The 22,529-nt window shown below is 34.5% G+C and overlaps 1 protein-coding gene across 1 annotated transcript; it reads right to left on the bottom strand.

The window, feature by feature from the left end:
- Nucleotides 1–2,227: 2,227 nt before the first annotated feature.
- LOC131641350 (exosome complex exonuclease RRP44 homolog A-like) lies at nt 2,228–14,893 on the bottom strand. The gene is made up of 24 exons (XM_058911657.1): nt 14,501–14,893; nt 14,242–14,379; nt 13,991–14,148; nt 12,932–12,987; nt 12,515–12,637; nt 12,225–12,355; nt 11,897–12,137; nt 10,984–11,140; nt 10,376–10,616; nt 9,300–9,456; nt 9,082–9,150; nt 8,166–8,291; nt 8,013–8,065; nt 7,052–7,158; nt 6,328–6,382; nt 6,143–6,242; nt 5,231–5,342; nt 4,008–4,128; nt 3,718–3,777; nt 3,466–3,571; nt 3,286–3,381; nt 3,007–3,088; nt 2,848–2,913; nt 2,228–2,661 (listed from the first exon to the last, which is right to left on the bottom strand). Exons 1-24 carry the CDS (start codon nt 14,552–14,554, stop codon nt 2,463–2,465), a joined length of 2,808 nt encoding a protein of 935 aa, XP_058767640.1. The 5' UTR covers nt 14,555–14,893; the 3' UTR covers nt 2,228–2,462.
- Between the last annotated feature and the right edge of the window lie 7,636 nt (nt 14,894–22,529).

Raw genomic sequence — 22,529 nt, 5'->3', positions numbered from 1 at the left:
TTTTCTGATTCTGAAGGGGAAGAAGATAACTCTGAATATTCTGAAGGAGTGTTTTTATATGATTCAGAATCAGAAGATGACTTTAAAGATTCTGAAGATGAGTCAGAGTCAGAAGATGACTCTGAAGCTGAAGACAAGTCAGAATTCGAAGGTGATTTTGAGTCTGAAGGAGAATTGGAAGATGAGTCAGAATCTGAAGAAGATTTTGTTTCTGAAGATAAGTCAGAACTTGGAAGTTCTGAAGAAGGGTTAGAGCCAGAAGATGATTATGAAGACTCTGAAGATGAAGATGATGAAGATGATTCTGATCCAGATTCTGATGATGATCCAGAATCTGGTGGTGTTCATGTTACTGGAAGGGAAAACTCTGAAGACGTAGGTTCTGGAGGAAAAGCTTTTGGAGATGATCGTGTTTCTGGTGGTAATCATGACGTTGAAGGTGGAACTTCCGAAGGTAGTCTAGTCTATGACGGTGGTCATGATTCTGAAGGTGGAACTCCTGAAAGAAAAAATTCTAAAGGCAATCCAACTTCGGAAGGCGGGATATCTCTGAAGGTAGTGGTTCTGGACGAGGTCCAAAAATTAACAAAGGTGTAGATTCTTGTGGTAGTCGTACTTGTAAAGAATATCCAGAAGGAGATACAGTTCCAGAATCAAAAGAAGATTATGAACAAGTGTGTATTTCATAAGCTCTCAAGAAGAAAGTATGGTTGAATGCCATGAAAGAAGAATTTGAAGCTATAGAAAGAAACAAGACTTGGGAGTTAACTGAGCTTCTAAAGGAGAAGAAAGCCACCAGTGTCAGATGGGTTTTCAAGGAGAAATCTTCTTTTCTGAATGGAGTTGCACATCGTAGCAACCAGAAGCAATGTGCAGATGTTTTGACGAAGGATGTCAAGACTGAACACTTTATCTATTTGAGGGATGGAATTGGTGTTGTAGTTTTGATGAGCTGAATATGAATTAAGGGATGGTGCTGGAAGTAATTCATATTCAGAAGTTGTTGTTAGAGTCAGAAGCTTCTGAGGAGATTACTCAGAAGTACTACTGCTCAGAAGCAGAAGCTTCTGATGTTACGTTCCAAAAATGTGTGTAGGTTTTGGAGTTTGTGTTTGTTATGCTTAGCTATTAGGTTCTAGTTTATGTTTGTTTTGTTTAGAAATATAAATTAAGGGATGGTATTAGAGGGTAATTTAGTATTTACTATTCTAGTAATAACTTAGTTGTTAAGTTTATTCTACTAGGGCCTATGTGGCACATTTTGTTTGTATATAAATAGACTAGTGGTAGTTGTCATAAATGAATCAATCATTTTTATCCTTCTTTAATGAATACCAGCCGCCATTTACTTTCTCTCCTTTATTCCTCCTTGCTTTCATCACCTTGTACGCTAACACGTATCACCACTTCTATTCCCCATAAGCCCTCTTCTATAAGACGTTCATCTGAGTTACAAAATCGACCCTAAAATTTTTCAAAAAATTGAAAATTGGTCCTTAATAATTTTTTAAATTTTACAATTTAATCCTTCAAATATTTAAAAATTACAAATTGGTCCCTACTTTTCAATTTTCTAATTTAGTCCAGAAATTTTAAATTTTGTAAAAAATGATCCTAAAAATCTAACAATGAAGTATCTTAATACTCCATTCAAACAAAATAATTTAAAAATAAATGAATTTCAATTGAATTGCTTTAAATTTAAAATTCCTTTAAAATTTTCAATTACCTCGTCTAAATTCTAAACACACTCTTCGAGTCGAAGGAACAATTTCCAAATTGATCTATAAAGATAACATTGGGATCAAAATGATTAGAATAAACACATTTGATCTAGACTGTGTTAACTAAAACATCTAAAGGACATTCAAAACTGGTTTATCCATAAAATATACTTTCTCAAAACTCTTAGAGAAATTTTCAAAATTAATTTGACAAATTCTTAGATTTATAAATTTTTGTTGGCAATCTAAAGTAACTACAATTTCAAACAATAAGAATTCTTCATCTAGAGATTTGACTAGTATACTTAATAAATTACAGGAAATTTTGCATGAACTAAAATATCTCAAGGAACTTAAAAAATCTACCGTAAATAAAGTTATCCATAAAGATGAAAATAAAAGAGATCACACTCAATGGAAAGACAACATAGACTCATCTGATGAATCCGAATAACATAATAAAGCAACTGTGTGCTTTATGAAAAACTACGAAGAAAAAGAGATAAAAAATGTAGAATTTGAATTCACTTTAATCATTTCCTATAGGTAAGACTTGTCATCAACCATTTATCATGTTGTTTCTCCAAGCTACAACAGAACTTATGTTTTCTTTCCCTTCCGACAACACATTCATACAAGTCAATTTCAATATCAGACATCTGTAAGTTCTGAAACGTGGATAGCAATATAAATACGAAGTACATTTCACAGCATGCTTCTTGTTCAATGCTCATATCTCTAGATGAGAGTAAGCTGAAGTTTTGGCCGGTTAGGCTGGGGCTCCACAACCTCCATGTGAATTTGTACTGTCTGCAAAATGCTGTATGAAAGGCTTCCATCCATCTTTTTAATCTTTTGCTCTTGTTCATCTACATACCATTCTCCACTACCCTTTTCAGCTCTTGTTGTCAAATATACAGGTCCTTCGATACCGTATCTGTGAAGAGAAAAATAGCATACAAACCTTAAATGAAAAACTCACTGAAAGCATAATAGGTGCTTCAGTCCTTACAACACCTACTGAAATAAAGCAAAACATTCTCTTATGTTATTTTTATCATTGCCATTTCATGGTATAACAAAGAAAAATTAAAATATAGAAATGAGGGGAAAGATACTTTACTTGGGAACAAACACAAAAAATCCATTAGATCTTATCTTTACTATCCTAGCCTCCGTATCTGTTGGCCTGCATGAACAAAAAACAAACAAACTCCATAATAAGCTGCAAAGTGCAAAAAGATAACCATAGTAGTAACACAGTGGAGAAGCTGCCATGTACCTCTTCCGGAAATAAATGAGAGTATGCAGCTCTACAGAGGCCCGCCCTGCCATCTGAGCATTCCTGTGCCTATAATTTAAATCTACACCAGATACAAATAAAACATCATTAATAAGATTTAAAATGTCACACCAAAAGAACAAGACCGGTGAAGAAAATTTTACTATTTGATTTGAGTTGTGTTGACAAATATAGTTTTGTCCTAGAGAAAACTTCCACTAAAGCTGGATAAAAACATAAATGATTAAGTATTATTAGATCATGAAAGAAATTACTTACTGTCTGCAATACTGGTGAGTTGCAGCCTGTCTTGAAATACAGATGGCAACTTGGATATTCCTATAGAAGCAGCAAGTAGCCTGTGTACAATGACATCTGCAGAAAAACACACATTTCATCTGTGTTACTGTGCACATTTGATCAAGCTAACACATATTATCATAATGAACATATACCTACCTGCATATCTTCTTATAGGTGATGTGAAATGGGTATATAAAGGAGTTGCAAGCCCATAATGATGATATTCTGGTGGGCTGAGATCTCCACTACAGAAATAAACTGCCTATGAAACAAGACAAAAAAATCAATTTTCCCTTGTAAATGTGAAAAACAAATAGACGTGTCCCGAGTTCCATATAGATTACTTCTCAATACAATTTCTTTCAAATTCATAAAAATTTCAAGGGTTCTCATTTACTTTCAAATTACCTGACTCATGCATCTAGTGGCAAGAATACGGATCAACTTGTTGAAGTATGGATCACCACCCTGAAAAGGTGCTCCGCATGAGAGAGAGAAATATTTGAGACCATATAATATCATCAAAAAATAAATACTTGAGCTAGCAATGTGTGCGCCATAAAAAGTATATCATCAAAGATTCGGAGGCCAAATCATAGCATTTTTACAGAAAATAATTATACAAGAACCATATATGATATACTGTTAATAGAAAACAAAAATGATGTGAAAACGCAAAATATAAATAAAATATATACCACGGCAAGGTCAAGAGAATCAGCTAATGCTTTAGATGATGAGACATCCAAGTTCAGGCCAATTGCAGCAGAAACACGTAGCAAGGGTTCAAGCATCTCTTTAGTTGGAGTCGGATGTCGCCTACACAAGAATCACAATCCCATTACTATTACTAGAACAGCAAGTACACACAATCTTGTCACATGCAAATATTTTATTAGTTTCTATCATGTACAAATATTTAACGCCTCTAATCAATGGTATGGGGTGCTTGGAAAGGAGATGATTCACAGAGTAACGTTTCATTTAGTAGATGCAGTACTCAAACAAAAACATAGATAATTAATATTTAGACCTGATGCTTTCGGGATTTCAGTTTATTTTAGGATGATATTCCTATCTTAGTTCTAGAATTAAATTTAATTATGATTATAATTAAAAAAAACTTAATATACTTTCATTAGCATTTTCATTACAGTATACTGTAAGAGTTATAAATATCTCTTCAGGCATTTTATGTTGGTAATGGTATCTGTTAAAGGGTGAGAGCGCATACTATCTTGAATTCTCTATATGTAACCCATTTTCTGCTTCATTTGTTTATCTATTACTATATTAAATCCACCATACAGTTACCAACTGTTTTAAACTAAACATATGATGTCAAACTTCTCGACCTTAGGAGTTATGGATGGTACTTTTCTGTTTCTATCAGTATCTTGCTTCTTGCTTACTCCATAGATCAGAAGATTCTACTTCATTCTAGACTAATCACTTGTGTTATAACTCTGTTCCATGCGAAGGCCGCATAACTGAGAGTACTTTTATTCTGTTTCTGTCAGTATCATTTGCTGAATTTTCAATATAATGCTAGTGTCAATTTTTTGACGTCTTTTGAATGCAACGCATGTTATGCTTCGTTGAGATTCATTCTATTTTCACCAACCATTAACCAAACATCATTTACTGAAAGAAGTATGTGCACTAGCCCATACAATAAAAAATTAATTAACTTGAATGCATAATCAGTTTTATTCGAATTCTTTAATTTACCTAAATAAATTATTGGGCTTGACATGGAATGACCAAAAAAAAAACAAAGTAATAGGAATTAGGGAAGAGGAAATAGTATGGTTTAAGTAAAATGTAAGCCCCACTAGAAGACATTATAAGCTAAAGACAGCCTCTCCCTAGAAGACACTATCAAATCAAAATATTAAAAGGTGAGATCAAAAAATGAAACCTTAATAGCGAACACAAAGGAAAGCTTTTAAGAATTTGTTGTGCAACAGAAACATTAGCAGCAAGCATAAACTCCTCCACCATCTGATTGGCTTCCCGGATTTGGTACATGCCTGTAAATAAATTAAACAGTAAAACCAAATTCTCAAAAACAGAAAGCAGAAAAAACCTGTATCTTTACCATTCCTTTTAAGGAGGAGCTAAATTTGCTCTCCTACAAAATACTCAATTTTACTAAACATCTTAAAGCAAAAGTGAATAACTTACAGTTGAAGTTTTAGGGATCAGAAGGTGAAGAAAAATGAAAAACATATTTCAATGAAGATATGATGCAAATAATTGTTAGACAGAACACTTGTTGAAATGGTACGGATTAGATGAAAAGGAAAATTAAATTTCAATAATGAAATGAGACAAGTAACTGTTAGACAGAACACAGACCCTATACAGTCTAGTCCAAAAGGCGGGCATATTCATAGATAGATTATTAAGGTTTAAATGATGCCAGCAAACTTGTACTACCTACGTCTCACACGATAAGTGTCCCTTTTGCAATATTTTCATGTCTCAAATCATTTGTCCCTTTAGTATACAAATGCATCATTTATTAATTTTTCCCACTAATATACCCTTATTTACTGTATTTCTATTCACCTAACTACTCCACAAACTACAATTAATAAGAGTATTTTAATAAATGAAATCTCTTTTATCATTGAAATCAACACAACTAATAATTATCTTCAGTATGCAAAGCTCAAATGGGACATCTAAAATGAGACGGACAATCACATACTTCCACAGTCCAGAAGAATTTCTTATTCAATAAGAATAACATTATAACAAACAACTTCCCATATTGCAAGGCCTAAATTAGAAATACTAGTGAAAATAAGAGGTGAAAAGATTATACCAATATCAAGGGGATCATGAGTCTCGGTGTCAATTTGAAATTTGACTTCTGCAGATGCAAGAGTCAAAGCTCCTCTCTCAATACGCCTTAATCTCATTTTCTGACAGATTGCAAACAAATATAGTTTCAGCCTTACTTACAATTTGGCGACGTAAAACTATAATTCCGTATCCATAAATCCATACCTTGGCTAAACTATTCATATTTCTCAAATCGGTAGTTACTGGATCCATCAATCGGCTGCAAAGAAAAGCAAGATACAGTAACCAAATTATATATGGAAATAAAATTGCATAACAAAGTAACAAACTAGAAGATACAACTAATCATCATCGACAGGATGACTACCCCCATGGACAAAATAAGAAACGGTCATTTCATTTTAGCAAATAAATTGATTGAAAAAGCATAAATCAACAATGAATTATTAGTCTAGAAAAATATTATATAATATATTGGAAAGTTAAGTTACAATTTAATATGTAGTTTGTTCAAATAGAGAAAGAATCTAGAACTAACGGGCTTTACTTAACAGGCCCTTATAATAAGATAAAAACTAAGTTAAAGATAAAATAAAACAAACAAATAACAAAACTAACTTGATCTATTATTTACAAAAATTAGCATGAGCATGAACCCAGTCATTCAGCAGATGCGGCACAGGCTTTTTTTATAAATAAAAGTCAGAATACATTTCCTTTAACTAGTCCTGTTTATTTTTGCGAAAATCACTAAAGCCGGTGCAGAAATTTTTTAAGCAGTTATGGTGCAAGTATAACACAATTACAGAATAGAATCATATCTTTAGTGTTTACTTTTTTTTCCTTCAGTATTAGAGTTAATAATACTAAATTAAAGAAAACTTTATCCACATCATCACAAAGGATCTAAGGAGAAATAAAAGCATACCTATCATCCATCCTCGCTTGTGCTTCAACATAAGATAATGCTGCCGTAGATTTTATGACACTTTTTGTGTATCTGGTGGAAATAATGTCTGCTTCAGGTGTCATTTCCTGAACATACATAAATAATGCAAGTGCAAATCTGTGAGTGTGTTACCCAAATACAAAATGCTGAAGTTGATATCATTTTGGAAAATATAAACTCTGCCATAAAATATAAACATTTTGCTCAGTCATATTATTGAACACACGGAGGAGATATGGTGAACTTTCAAAAAATAACAAATAATCAACACACATAGAAGAGACCCCAGTAGCCTGCGGAAGGTACCTGGGAACCATGGCAGTATTATTACTACTAATCAGTCCACAAAAAATGAACAGGAACCAACTTGATATAACATATACATGCTGTATAGACTTTTGCAACCACAAAAATTTGGAAGATGAAAATTAACATGAAGTGTAGCCGTCACCTTCAATAATTGGGTACAAATGTTTTTTACAGAAATAACATAGTGGATAACCAAAATGTTGGTTTTAAACTATAGTTTACAAACCCGGATAGCTTCCCACCCCAAGGCTGTGACAGCATAATAGCGCGCTGTGGAATGGCTGCTATGTTATGGTACTAGCTTATCTAAACCATATGACCAACTTGACCGAGAACTTATCTACACTTTGTGGCACTAGCTTTTTGCTCAAAGCAACATATTCTGTTTGAAGCTAGAGCTGTTATACTACTTTAGTTGGCATTCTCACCGGTGAATGCATATGATATACACACAGAACTAGTTAATGCAAACTTTACAATTGAAAGCTTACGGCAATTTGTGATTCAGTGAAGCATATTTTGAAGGTTTTAACTAAATAATAATTCCTATCCAATAGTAATCCACATGCATATACAAAATATATAAATTTCACTAAGTTTCATAATTTCCAGAATATGACATTGCACATACCCATATGACAGAGAATGCTAGCCTTTCCACGTCAGAACGAAGAGAACATACATCTGCCAGGTGAAAGTTTATCAATAAAGCAGATAATAGATATAACCACACTTTTTTTTAAGCATGCAACAAACATTTTGTCAAGAGGTTAAATGATAATACCCTCTGTTAAAGGTTTCGGAAGCATATCTATTCTCCGCTCAACAAGATAGACAGATGTGCCCCTTTGAGAAGCCTCGTCATCGAGTGGAGTGCCAGGAAACACAAAATTTGTAACATCTGCAATGTCTGATAGAAACTCATTAAAGAAAAACTGCATAAGAGAGATGAAATAGCATAAAATGGGAAGATAAAGGAGACAAACAAAAAAGGACCGAAAAACTACTGAAGCCTGACTGTTGAAGAGGGTCAAGTAACCCACCCCCATAAAGGATGGGTATTATCGTATTATTTATCATTCAGACATGCATGCGCTGAAGCGCATGATTTGATAACTTTGTACTTCAACCAAGACTGGCAGACTCTATTTAGAAAAGAAACCCTAATAAATAACATCCAAATATAACATTTGATCCAGAAAAGCAGCAGCATACTTCATACACCAGTAAACAATTCAAGCATGTAAGAAAAAAGCATTTAGATTGATCATTTTTTGAAAGGACACTAAAAACATACCATTCAGATATGCTAATTAAAATTTTAAGCAATTGCATCAACATTTATGCCAAGCTAAAATAGCATCCACATGCACACAAGTGATGAAATGAAATTGTAACATCCATCCAATAGTAGTAATAGGGAAAGGCTAATGAGTGCCCTAAGGGCACTCTTTAAGTATTCCAAATAAATAAATTATTCTTTGAAAAAGTTTAAATATATAGTTTATTGATTTTATTTTAAATGGCTAATACCCATCTATTTCTAATGCACCGAAGATCCATCTATAAATGCACCAAAGACCCATCTATATATGCTACTTTAAATATATAGTTTAGCGATTTTGTTTTAAATGGCGAATATATAAAGCTTATTGATGCATGCATCATCATTAACATAGATGTCCTTAGACTAAGGATACGAACTCCAACTTCAAAGTTTCCATTTGGAAGAGCATAGCAGTGGAGTGCATCATCAATATCCTTGCAGCCTGCATCCAGAAGCCATAAAAGTACTTATACCATCGTTGAAGCATGAAATATTTCATTTTCAATATTAGAATTACATTTGCATACTATACAGTACTATTTCACCATCAGCAGAAGAATAGAAATGAAAAAATAAGAAAATGATTCAAACCTGGAGGGTCCACACTGAAGACACGCAAATGACGCAAATCCTGCCTAAATGGAATGGACAAATCTTCCGAAGAGACTGACCATGGCAATGGTGGCAAACACGCTAGCACTTGTGCAGAGAATGGCCTTGAGTTTATATCGTTTTCTATCAAAACCACCTATATTAATAAGGAAAAATATGTTATATGTTATAAAATTAATGTTGTATAGTTGGTTGAAAAACATAAATAGTTGTGAAGACATGCATCAAATGCAAAACAAGAAAATTTATTAATGCATATAAGAAACATGGATGCAATATTAGGTATCACAATATAACATTGACAAGATAGACCAATATGACATGCAAGAACATTAAGAATTTAGGCACATAGAGATGATAAAAATAACAAAAACAACATCCGGAACACAAAAAATACCATCACAACACATCATAAACAAATAAAGTGGCCATTCCATAATAAAGTGCAAGTTTTTAGTCATACACATGTATTCTTATCAAGAAAGGACAGGATGACAGGAGGCGGTTCAAACATGCACAGGTCAACTAAATGGTATTCCTGTAGCAATAGGTATTATGGATTTTCAATTTATGGGGGGTAGTATGGGATCCGTAGTATGCTACCAATCACACATAAAAAATCAAAACAAAATAATATTATAGGATAAGTGCAGGATAGTAGTAAAGTATCTAATGATGTCCTATGGTCAGCAGGCACAGTATCAGTAACATCCTACAAAAGTAAGGAAAACACTTAAAATTATATGTGCTTCCTTGTCTGAATGAGGGATTTTTATTTCCCAGCTTCATTGCATACATTTTGTGCGGATTATCAATTCGGTGTAGCCGGGTAAAGGTTTGTAATGGTTTGCCCAAGTGACTGATGATTACATTAGTTTTCATAGCTTACAATTAAAATCATGTTGTTTGTTATAAAGCCAGAAGAATACAATAAGGTTGAGGTTAAGAAGGAAAAAGAAATCACTTAGATATGATTATATGCATCATCTTTATAAAGAACATTGCAGTATTCAAGCATAAAAGTGCCAGATAATTAGTATCTTCCAATTCCATACCTCACTTTCAGTATCTCTATCACCTATCTCTCCTATAGTCCGCACATAATGGCCAGATGGATATCGAGATTGACGATCCCAAGAATCAACTGATACCATAATCCTCTTGTCCAAAAGGTTCTCAAGTTGGCGGGTTTGGATACGAATCTTGGGAAATCTACGATCTTTAGAGACAAACAATGCATAGGCAACACCGCGACTTCCTCCAGGCATAGGCATTGGCTCCAAAGATCCACAATACCTGAAAAGACAAATATTACATCAATCATGTCAAGAACAGATTGACAATAAAAACAATTGAAGTATGGAAGCTGTTACAAATTTATTAGAGAACAAGATGATATATGCATCTAATATTTTATATCTTTTTATACAAAATTGTATTCGCAGTCGAAACCAAATACTGAAAATGCACAACAACCAAGGTAGGCCTTAGTCGAAAATAGAATGATACACAACAATGACAGTAGCAGAAATCACTTGATTACTGAATATAAAAGTGACAATAGTTTCTACAGATAAAAAAAAGTAATATCAGTTTCCAAATCAATTGAGTGCAATTTGTTAAGTCACACAAAAATGCTTCAAGTAATTAAAAAGATACTTACGAGTGCCAGTTTCTCTTTATAATACCAACAATGCGACCAGAGGGACGACTGGATCCAGCATTTGTTACTCCGGTAGAACCTTGCTGAGTAGTAGTTCTGGGTGCATCATCAGCACTATTTGGGGCTAGATGAACATCTTCATCCTCATCCTCTTCTTCTGCAAGCAAACAATGTTACATGATGGGAAGTTTAAATAGAAAAAAATGCTCACACTTGAAAGGACATACTAAAACAAAAATAAGACTGAACTATTTCAACCTCAAGAAGAAGCATGCTCATGTTAAATGCAATGTATAGAGAGAATTAAAAAAAGCAGCATATTTCTTTGCTTATCCAGCTGAAATTAAGGCAAACGTGAATACTTAGTTATTGAGGTTTATTCATCTATGAATAATTTAAATATGTGAATACAAAGATAGAGCCTCTCTTTCCCTTGTACTTCTTCTTTCCCGAGATAGAGCCTATTCGTCCAAAATAATACTAATACAAGAAAATATACAACTATAAGAGCAAATTTAATGTCCACGTGGCTAAAAATTCATGAACTGAATCAAGAAATTGAGGACAAAAAATTTCAAACAAATGTTTTCCTATTAGCATTGGTTAAGGAATACATTGAAAGTTTTCATCGCTGATTATAGTATTCAATGGATGAACAATTGTGGAAGTTATAATTTCCAATAAATATTTCTATCTTGCGCTCTTGTAAAGCATTTTTCATTTAATAATGAAATTTATGGTCCGAATTTGAGAATAAAATTAAAATCCCTACATTTTGATGACCTGTGCCTATGTAGCTTTGTTTTCCAAGTGAAATTGGTTAATTAGCTTTTGAGATAACTTAAGAAACAATGAATGTTAACAAGTTGCGATTCTTCCTTTTGACAGAGTAAAGGCATCTTAGTTAACATACCTTCGCCAACTATAGATAGAGACTTCTCCCCTTGCCATTGATCCTCAGGCAGAAGTTCAACTGCCACAATATCACCATCAAAAGCTCGGTTCATGTTAGAGCGCCCATATATAATTATTTCATCACCAATGCTCTCACTCCCAACATATGCTTCAAATGGATTGTAACGGTTTACACGGAGTTTCCCTTGATGATATATTCCACGATGCAAACCAGATGTGATTTCTGACATTGGCTTATGCTGAAAATTCACAGAATGTAAATGCTCCGCATGCTAATTTTAACCAAATCTTCAGGCACAGATTACTAGATAGAGTAAAAATAATACCTCTGAATAAATTACTTTCCTTTTGGATGGTCTGTGATCTTCAACATCTTCCATCTCTGCATCTTCAGATGAAGGCCGCACAAGCAGATCAAGTAAATCAGGTCGGTCCAAAGACTTGACATATGACTCAACTGAAACAAAAGACAGATTGATTAACAAGCTCTGAGGTGAATCATTTCAACAAAAAATGTTTGTTAGTTTCTAAATTCTTCATATACACGGCTGAAGTACATCGGTTTGCTATCTATTCAACATACAATACAATCACCAAAAAAATATAACTCAATCACCTGTTTCTGCACAAATGCCCTCTTCACTAGCTTTCCTTTTATTCTCTTTATCATTAGTTACAAGCAAAACCTTTACTGCACCACCTAGATGCTTCTGATACCACTGTGCAGCCACTCGAATAGCTGCATTACCACTCTTTAGAATTACATCTTACATAAGGATTATATCGGCAATTCAAAAACAAAACTATCCAACAGTGTTGTCAATGGCGGTCCATAGCGGAGAGCCAAAATCCCGCCATACCGGACGCTTTGCGAAGCCGTTATTACGGATTATTGCGGAAAAACTCGCAAAAACAACCATGTATATCAGCCACAGCGGCCATGGCGCCGGAATTTGATAACTCTGCTATCCAAGTTAACTAGGAAGCTTATAATTAATAAATAATAAATCCAAAGCTGATAAGAATAACAAACCTCTATCATTCCTGTCATTTTTAGTTTCCCCACTCATTTCCTTAACATATGTATCCCTGCCAATAGAGACACAAAATATCAAAACAGATACAGGTAGCGGTAGTGCGTGCTATCATACATAAGCAAAATATAATAGTAGCAGCATAGCAATGACACGTTTACATGAGTAAACAACGGCCGACCCAACAAAAGGAACAAAGCCCTGAAGCTACCCTCTTCACAAGATCTCTGGTGAAATGATGTCTTTCACTTGGACAACAGTAATTAATAAAACTTAGCCATGTTAAGATCCCACATCTTCTAGAGATATAGAAAAATAGTCCCATAAAGTTTGACAGTCCTCCCCCCTTGGGTTAGCCTGTGAAGCCTATACAAGATTTGTTATTGGGTCATCCATTGTTATTGTGCCACAAGCATTCGTTCATGCTCCAAAAGTACATTCCTATGTGTGTGCTGTGTGGTGAGAACCCGCATTGACTAGAGATATTGTCAAATTAGCCTAAATCCTCAATGACACCACCCACACCCAAGACTAGGTATATGGAAAAATGTAAGTTGCCCAATAACAACACCCCCTGACACATTGCAGAGCTATCAATTGCGAATGGCGGACTAGGGAAGAAATCCTACCCACACCGTAAAATGCCATGGCATTGACATCCTTTACAAATTGGCCATGGCAATTGTAAACAAAAAAAACTGCCATTGCGTCGATATTAACAACATTGACGCATACCACTATACATATTTAAAAAGGGCTTCGAATTGAAAAATAAAACAAAGAAAATATCTATAGTCCTGCGGTATTTTGATGCTTCTCATAGGAGCAGAAGTCAAAGGTCGTTACACTGCCCCCTAACCTAAGTTGCACTGGATAGTTATTTTTCAACATACAACAAAGAGACTGAGCAGCCTTTGTCTCATTCTTAGTTTCTTCTTCTCTTACAATTTCTTACTTTCCTTGTATGTTGTTATTATCATCATAATCATAATAATATAATTGTTTCATAGCAACAAAGTAGTAAATCACAATGTAAAATAGAATCTAAAAGAAACTACCTGTGATACTCATTGGAAAAAACAAAGAATTTCCTATTTGAATTGCTACAGATAGCTCTTAACCGGTTATAAACAGACATATTCTTGTTCTTAACCTCTTCCAGCACAATGGACAGTACAACAACATCATCAATGGCCGAATTTTCCAGCAAATCAATCTATCACAAAAACACAAATTTCAATTCACCATAAAAAACTCTACTTTTGCAGTGCAACAACAAACAATCCAAATCAACAACAATAAAGCAAACCTGATTAAGAACAACATTGGTGTCAACAACAAGAATTGTGGAAGCAGAATCACTAAGTCGAGCACCAGAAGAATCGCAGACAGTGCAAGACGGAGAACCACAATATATATCATCCCGCAAGTAGTGTTCCCTCACTTGCTGCAACCATACATAAAAAAAAAATATTTAAAAAACACATAATTACTAGAAAAGTGTAAAGCAAGTTGAATAGAAAGGGGTTAGGGCTCAGGTTAGGGTTTGGAGAGGAAGAAGAAAGCACCTTCATGACTTTGCCACCTTTGGTTTTCTTAACGAAAGACTTGTTGTGAAGCATTGTGGCGGTTTAGTCTCAGTACAATTTGAGGCACTTCGGTGAGTTGAAACGAGTTTTCTTAATTGGAAATAAAACTGTGTGTATGAACTTTCTCTACTCTGCACTCTTGGATTGTGATTATTTTACACGAACCTTGAAATTGGGAGGAAAGATGTTAGTCCAGTGAATTTGAAGGCGAAGCAGAGTGACTTGTTGGCATTCACCGTAAGCGGCGCGGCGGCGCGGCGGCGCAGCGGCGGACTGGAAGAATGGTGACGGCACGAGCAGCTGGAATAGTTGAACGCTGGTGACTCAGAAAACTCAGAATGGGGGAGTAAACAGGGAATTTAATTATTAGGTTTGCCTTAATTCCAACTTTAGGCCATGTTTGGATATTGCAAAATAATCCAAACGATATGGAGCTGAGCGGAACAAAATAGAATGGAGCGGAGTAAAATAAAAATATCATTTTATTGTATTTTGTGATAGAATAGACCAATTTTTTCATTTTACCATTTAGGATACATTTGGATCAATGGAATATAATAGTATAAAATTATATTATCTTTAGATTAATTGAAAATGGATGGAAATGAGAACTTGATGAAATGTATTTCATCACATTCAACCAGTTTCCATCACTTTTAGTACTCTTCGATTTGGATGAAATGAGAAATTTGTCTATTCCGTTGTGAAATACCCAAACAATAGAATGACATTTTTATTCCACTTTGTGTTCTCTCTGCTTCATTTTCCTCTGTTCCGCTTCATTCTGCTTCGTCCATTTTATTGTATCCAAACATAGTCTTAATGAAATAATTAAGGAAGACCCTGAGGCCAGAGCAGGAGGCATGAGTATTGTCCTTCTAGAGTTACACATACATTAGTTCGAGCGGCCTTCATAGAGTTTATCGCCCTTATCTTGATCAGTCGTCCAATCTCCCACTCAACGTCCACGATGTGTGTGTCTTGGGTCAATCGTCAATACCATGGAAGTCGGCGGGTTCAACAATTCCCTTGGATTTTTGGGTATTAACCATCCACCTCGTTAAAGGTTCTAATATTTTAGGGAGATTGTATTTGCTTGATTAACAACCTTCAGGGGCTATAAATATCGGGGCACCAAGATAACACCGAAAAAAATCTCTAACACATGGAGAAAACCACCATACAGAAAAAACTAAATAGCTTTTCCATTCATTTTTTTGAAGTGGTTGGTGGTGTTCCAGAAAATGAGAAAGCAAATCCATCATTTTTTAAAGAGTTAGGGGTCATCTCAATACTTGGGAATGAGGTGTAAAAAATAACAAAAAATAAAGGACCAAATAACCAGAAAAGTAAATCCTAGAACCATAAACAATACAACAAATGAAAAAGTCTAAGTGTGAAAGACCCATTTTCTAAATGAAAGTGATTTTTTTTAATTGTGGAGTACTGCAAGACCAGAGACAATAGTGAACCTTGAGAGGCTCTAAATACCATGTCAAAATACATAATTGTTATGGAATGCTCAAGTGAAATTTCATTAAGCTGGTTTGCTTATGTACATACAAAAAATTAAATATAATGTGAGAGTTACAAATACATTAATGTAGTTTATAGTTTCTAATGTAGTTCCTAGTACACGAATGTGACTCACTAGGAATTTAATTAGTTATTAATCTCCTAAACAAATTCTAATTTATTTTATAATCCCAACAGAAGTAAAGTATATTATAGTAGGCGTCATGCCCCCTTATAACATCATCATGGTAAGACCCGCCATAAATATGTTGGCGAAGGTCATGTCCACATGCCACCTAGGCCGAAAATATCCATTGCCTAATGGGAGTGTGGGTATCTTTAAGAGAGATTAGGTAGTCTCCTAAGAACTTTACCTAAATAGCTTGGCAGCAACAAGGGAACCCTTAACCTTGGTTGTAATCCCTCACACTAGAATGAATGACTTTAATGCGGCAAGTTGGGACAAAAGTTTGGGAGAAGAAAGTGAAAGACTCACCCCAACCGAAGATCTGAAAGAGATCTAAATTGAGCCCCTTCCATACCAGGTCACCAAGGTTGGCACATCGTTGTCCAGATCACAAGAATAAGAAGACTTGATCATCTTGCTTTGAAATAACGTCGACATGTTTGCTTGAACTCCTTCAGATATGTCTGGCATTGAAACTAGAATGGTGTGTTATCAACCCGCCATAGACCCCTCAATCAAGCCGATATCCAAGAGAAAATGCAAGGTTGGAAAAGAGAAGAGAGTCGCCATTAGCAAAATAGTCTAGAAGCTAACAAGAATCGATTTTATAACGGAGATCAAATACCCTTCATGGCTAACTAATATGGTTTTGGTAAGGAAGGCATCGAACAAATGACGCATGTGCGTCGACTTCGCCGATCTCAATGCAACATGCTCTAAAGATCCTTATCCCCTCACTAATATAGATCTCCTAATTGATGGATCATCAGACTAAAAATATTTAAGACAGTCAAAAGATATAAACAAATGCGTCGCACCAGTATCAATAATAGCAATTAGAGAAACACCATTGATGATACATGTACCTCTAATCAAATTATCTAACCTCGAGACATTGGCACAACTCAAAGCAAAGACCTTTCCACTTGATTAAGTTTTCTTCGGCTTCTGGAATTGGGTACTGATATGCCATGCTTCTCCACAGTTGTAACAAGTAAGAATATTACTCTTACACTTGACAATGTGGTGTCCTTGCTGCTCACACTTGAAGCACTTCTAACGCGTGCTCTTACACTCATTAGCACGACGACTCATCCCTCTGCATTTGAAACATCTCAAAGCAACAGGAGTGTCTCCCCCACTTGTTTCTTTCATACATGTAGCCTTTTGTTGAAACTTTTGTTTTCCCTTACTTGCTAGAGCCCTATAGGGTTTATTGCGGTTCTGATTCTCGCTCTTATTCTCACTAACACTCTTGTAGTGAGAAGATTTGGCCTAACTATCCTTATTGTAGAACATGCATTTGTTGATTAGCATAGAGAATTGACAAATCTTCTGATAACTAATGAAATGTTTGATCTCAGGATGCAACTCACCCTTGAACTTTATGCACTTAGAACCTTTAGCTCCTACCCTATTATAGTGAGGGCAAAACTTGGACAACTCCTCGATCTTACCCGTATAATCAGCTATAATCATGTTCCCTTGCTTCAGCTCAAGGAACTCAATCTCTTTCTTACTGCGAACATCAATCAAAAAATACTTCTCCATAAACTCTTTCTTGAAGTTCTCTCAAGTGATCTCAGTACCCGCAGGTTCCATCCTCTGGTAAGCATTATCCCACCAATACTCACCTCCTCCGATAACATATGTATCTTGAACAACACTATATGCTCATCATTGCAAACCATAACCCATAAGATCTTCTCAATCTCCTGAAGCAAACTCTGAGCACCCTCAAGATCATACCTTCTTTTGAATGTAGGCGAGTTATTCATCTGAAACTTTCCCAACCCACGAAACTCATCAACTCAACCATTCTAGTTATTATTCTGATTCGTTTGCAAAGTCGTATTCGCTTGTACCATCATCCGATCCATTACTCTCAGAGCATTATCAATCGCTTCAACGTTTCTACCTTCAGCCATTTCTTTTTGTACAACCAACAAAAAACAAGTTAACTAATCATAAATTCAAAAACAAGTAGCAATTAACAACAACAAGCAGTGACAATGTTCACACACATGCCGCACACCAAAGTATAAATCAGTTCATAAACCTAGGTTGAATGAACCAACTAGACTTTGATACCAACTATGTAACACCCGAATTATTTATTTATAAAATCATGCAAAAAATGTATTTCATTAAGGTGTTACACATGTTCAACATACATCTTCAACAACATCATAATAAGAAATAGTAGTGGAATTCAAAGATTAGTCATACTTTAATTGTCTTAATAAAACAAAGTATTTCATATAATTAAATAACTCAAACTTCGAAAAATACAAAACAGTAACAAGTCTTTCGTCCCAGTATTACAAATTAGAGCTTCAACAAAACTAAATAATACGAAAAACAATAAATAAAACAAAGGGGCCTAAACGTCATCCTCCAGTTCTAACAACAATTACTGATCTACCTGATTATTTGTACTCCAAATAGTATAGAACATCACAAACAAAAAACAACTAGGGGTGAGAAAACATTCAATATAGTTAACGATGCATAAACAATAAAGGATAATATAATTCAAACAATCACGAGTCACATGATAATATCCACAACAATGCACCAAATACAATAATGACTCAATCACAAATGTCGGTATGTATGCAATGCATCGACTCCGTATGCTTGTGGTATCAATTTGGACATCAGAGATACGTTATTGATTTCGTCCACTCACCAATGGTTCCCCTTCGAACAGTGCTAATTGGTACCAAACAGTACTTGCACATTCGCCAAAATAAGACTATCGAAAAATTGATTCGAAACGACCAACTATCCAATGTCATCCTCGTTAAGCGACCAGTAGCTCGTTTGGCAAGCTCTCGCTAAGCGCAACTATCACTCGTAAAATCTCACACTAAATATCTTGTCGGGCAAAGCCCTCCTTCGTTAAGCGAATACTTACTAAGAGAGGCTTCATCCTCGTTAAGCAAGAAAGCCCAAAACAACAAAACCAGAAAACGCGAATTTCACCATTGAAGCCATATCAAAGCTCTGATTTCAACCTTAAAACCACCCAAATTGCAAAGAATTCAACATGTATAACTTATACTAGGGTTATATGTATTTTGTCCCTATAAATAACTTAAAATTGGTTGTAGTCCCTATAAAAGTTCTCTTTGAGTAATGGTCCTCCTAAAAAATGCATCTAAACTTTTGGTCTCTCCTACTAAAACTATTGCTAATTCAGTTGCGTTGTAGAAATCATCGTTAAGACTGTGGCTAAGTTTGTCACTTAGTTGTAAAAACCGTCACTAAGTTGCATGAGGGAGCAAAAAAGGGAATGAAGATTTTTAAGAGGATAATTCTTTAAAGAAATTTTTTTGAGCCACTTAAAAGTGAAATTTGATATATTTAGATGGACCACAAACATATTTAACCCTTTATACTATGTTTATTATATTAATCACTCATAGAATAATCACTTAATTCATTAATTTATCACAATTTCATTAACATGATCATCATACCCAAAACATATTAACATGAACAACAACATCTAGATTCATACATTCAAATCATGCACGAATTTCAATATGATTTATGCACGAATTTCACATATATTACAACAAACAAGATAGATTTTACATCAACCTTCTCCAAACAAACCAAATTCAACAATGGAGAAAACATAATATAAACCAAAGAAGAAGGTGGAGATCCCTAACTACACTTTATGAAGTAAGCACTCAATAACGAACATTTCCTCCTTCATGGATTTTTCAGCATTCAAGGTTGAATTTTTCAGCAATGGATGTCTTCTCCTCTAGGTTCTCCTTTTGTCTCTACAACTCCCTTTTCCAAATTTCACATACAACACTTCTAACCTATTTTCCTCCTATTTTTCTTTTTAAATGAAAAACCTAATTTAATCTTTTTATTATTTCTACATCCCCCTCAACTCTTGTGCTCTTACTCATTACCACATAAAGTACTTCATTATTCTATTTTCACCTCATCTCTCATTATTTCATGTTTTATTCAATCTTTATTATTTTTAGGGTTAAATATACAAAATGTCCTGTAATATTAACGAGTTTTATTTTAGCCCCTTTAAAATATTTTTTTAAACCCCCCTCGCAATTTCCATATTCACTCATATAAACCCCTGTCTGCCACATTACAACAAAGATTCTCTCTCACTGCCTACGTGACAATCCACGTGGTATTAGGTTTATTTTTTTATTTTTTAATCCATGTAGATTTTTTTAAATCTTCTTTTTTACTTTTTTAATTATATATTATTAGAATATATATATTAATTAATATTTTTCATTTTGTTTTTAAATTTATAAATTATTTAAACAAAAATTTGATGTGTAACACATTGGGCTTTTGGTCCATTTTCTCTCAACTTGTTTTTAAGTCATTAATCTATATGTGGTTTTGCTTTATACACACTTAAATTCTTTACTTAAAAAATAATGCGGGACTGTATTTTTGCTTTGTATACTTCTTCATGTTCTTCATTTTTCATCCCATGCAACAATTAATTTCCCTTCAAGCTCCTCTTCACATATGTATCCAACACTAGAATTTGAACTTGAACGAGCACGAATGGTGCATATTATAACATCCATAAGAGAAGCCCCCTCGTCATTTTTAGCCTTAACATGCAACACAATCTCCATACCAACTGACATTTTTCCACTCGAATTAATTTCACCAATATTGAATTGACATTTCTTATGTTAGAAATATCTTCCACTCTAAGATATGTTTCTTATCTGTGGTGCTATCATGTCTAATAATTTGTTTCACAGCTGCAGATGTGACTCCATTGATTGCTAACTCAAGCAATGAGTTCTAAATTAAGAATTATAAAATTCCATAAAATGAAAGTTTTGAAGTGGAAAATACAGTCGAGTCACAAGGTCAATTATCAGGCTCTATTGTGGATTCATTAATAAGCTTAGTTGCAGATTCAAAGGTGGGAGAATTGAGTATTGTGCATGGTGATGGTTTTTCTGGTATGTCAATTGACTCAAGTATCAACAAAGCTGTAGCAGTATGTGATACTTCGCCAGAAAAAATATCTATGCTGCTGAAGATGTAACAGATTCTCGTTTAACAGGTGGTGAAAAGGAGACTAATTTTAAAGGAAATAATGAGGTAAAATCAGAAAGAGACATGGTTGGAATTGTGGAGTCAACTAATAACATTGTTGGTGATAGAGCTTTTAATCCAAATGAAATGAAGAGATCTGATTTTGCTTATTTGCAGCCTCAATATGAACTTCCACTAGAAGTAAACTCGTTTATTATCACCAAAGGGGTGCGGGTAGAATCAGCGGATGCAATATAGTCCACTAATAGTAGTGAACTCAAGGTTTTGCAAGAAAAGGAAGAGGTGAATGTTAGTAGTGATCCACTTCCTATGCATGATGATAAACTTAGTGTAGCTTATCCTCACAGTGAGTCATTGAAACACGAGGAAGATGTTAACAAGGAAAATAATTTTCATTTCAACACAACCCAATTGGGTGAAGGAAATGGTGTTCTCATTGAATACATACATGTTGAGCATTGCTCTGAATTTTCTTTAGGCGAGCTTGCAACTGAAACTTATCAAAGATCACGTGAAATTGGAGTGTCTATGATCACATATAGTCGCACATTGTTTTATAAGCAAAGAATTTAAGTGTATATAAAAGCAAAACCACATATGGATTAATAACTTGAAAACAAGCTGAGAGAAAATGGGTCAAAAGCCCAATGTGTTACACATCAAATTTTTATTTAAATGTGGTAGTTAGGAGTTTATCTGAGGGGAATATGAAACCTGCGAGGTTTTTTTTAAAAGAAATCTTTTACAGGGATTAAAAACAAAATTTACTAATATTACATGGGTGTTTTTAATTAACGAAAAGTAATAATAAATCATATAAATTCTACCAACCTCCAACAACCCCATAAAATATATAAAACACTCTCATAAATTATTTAGGCACATAAAACTCGATAAAATAAAATAATTAAAAAAACAAAGCAATACAACTCTCACCAATAAAATTGTTGCTTGTCTTAAGTTAATCACTTCGCCCTTCCATGTCTCGTGTTTGAGGGACAGTTGACTTGGAGAATTTCACTGGGTCTAAAAAAGGGAAAACCCATGACAAAGTAGTTCAAATCAAGCATGGCGCTAGGCGTGTGCACACATGGTCCCCCAACCCGAATTATAAACCATGTTCACATGTGGCATATGGATGTCCTAGGAATAAATGCTTCTCCATGATTGAAAGAAAAATCCAATTTTCCTTTATTTAACACCATCACCAAGAAATCAGGAAAA

The sequence above is a fragment of the Vicia villosa genome, linkage group LG1, assembly GCF_029867415.1.
Source record: "Vicia villosa cultivar HV-30 ecotype Madison, WI linkage group LG1, Vvil1.0, whole genome shotgun sequence".
Lineage (NCBI taxonomy): Eukaryota > Viridiplantae > Streptophyta > Magnoliopsida > Fabales > Fabaceae > Vicia > Vicia villosa.
This window is presented reverse-complemented; position numbering and strand designations above follow the sequence as displayed.

Excerpts from the sequence above, each read along its gene's own strand:
- LOC131641350 (XM_058911657.1), bottom strand. The coding sequence starts at position 14,554 with ATGCTTCACAACAAGTCTTTCGTTAAGAAAACCAAAGGTGGCAAAGTC. Across the intron at positions 12,138-12,224 it reads GGAAAGTAATTTATTCAGAG|CATAAGCCAATGTCAGAAAT; the intron begins GTATTATTTTTA and ends GTGAATTTTCAG. Across the intron at positions 6,383-7,051 it reads CAAGCGAGGATGGATGATAG|CCGATTGATGGATCCAGTAA; the intron begins GTATGCTTTTAT and ends TTTTCTTTGCAG.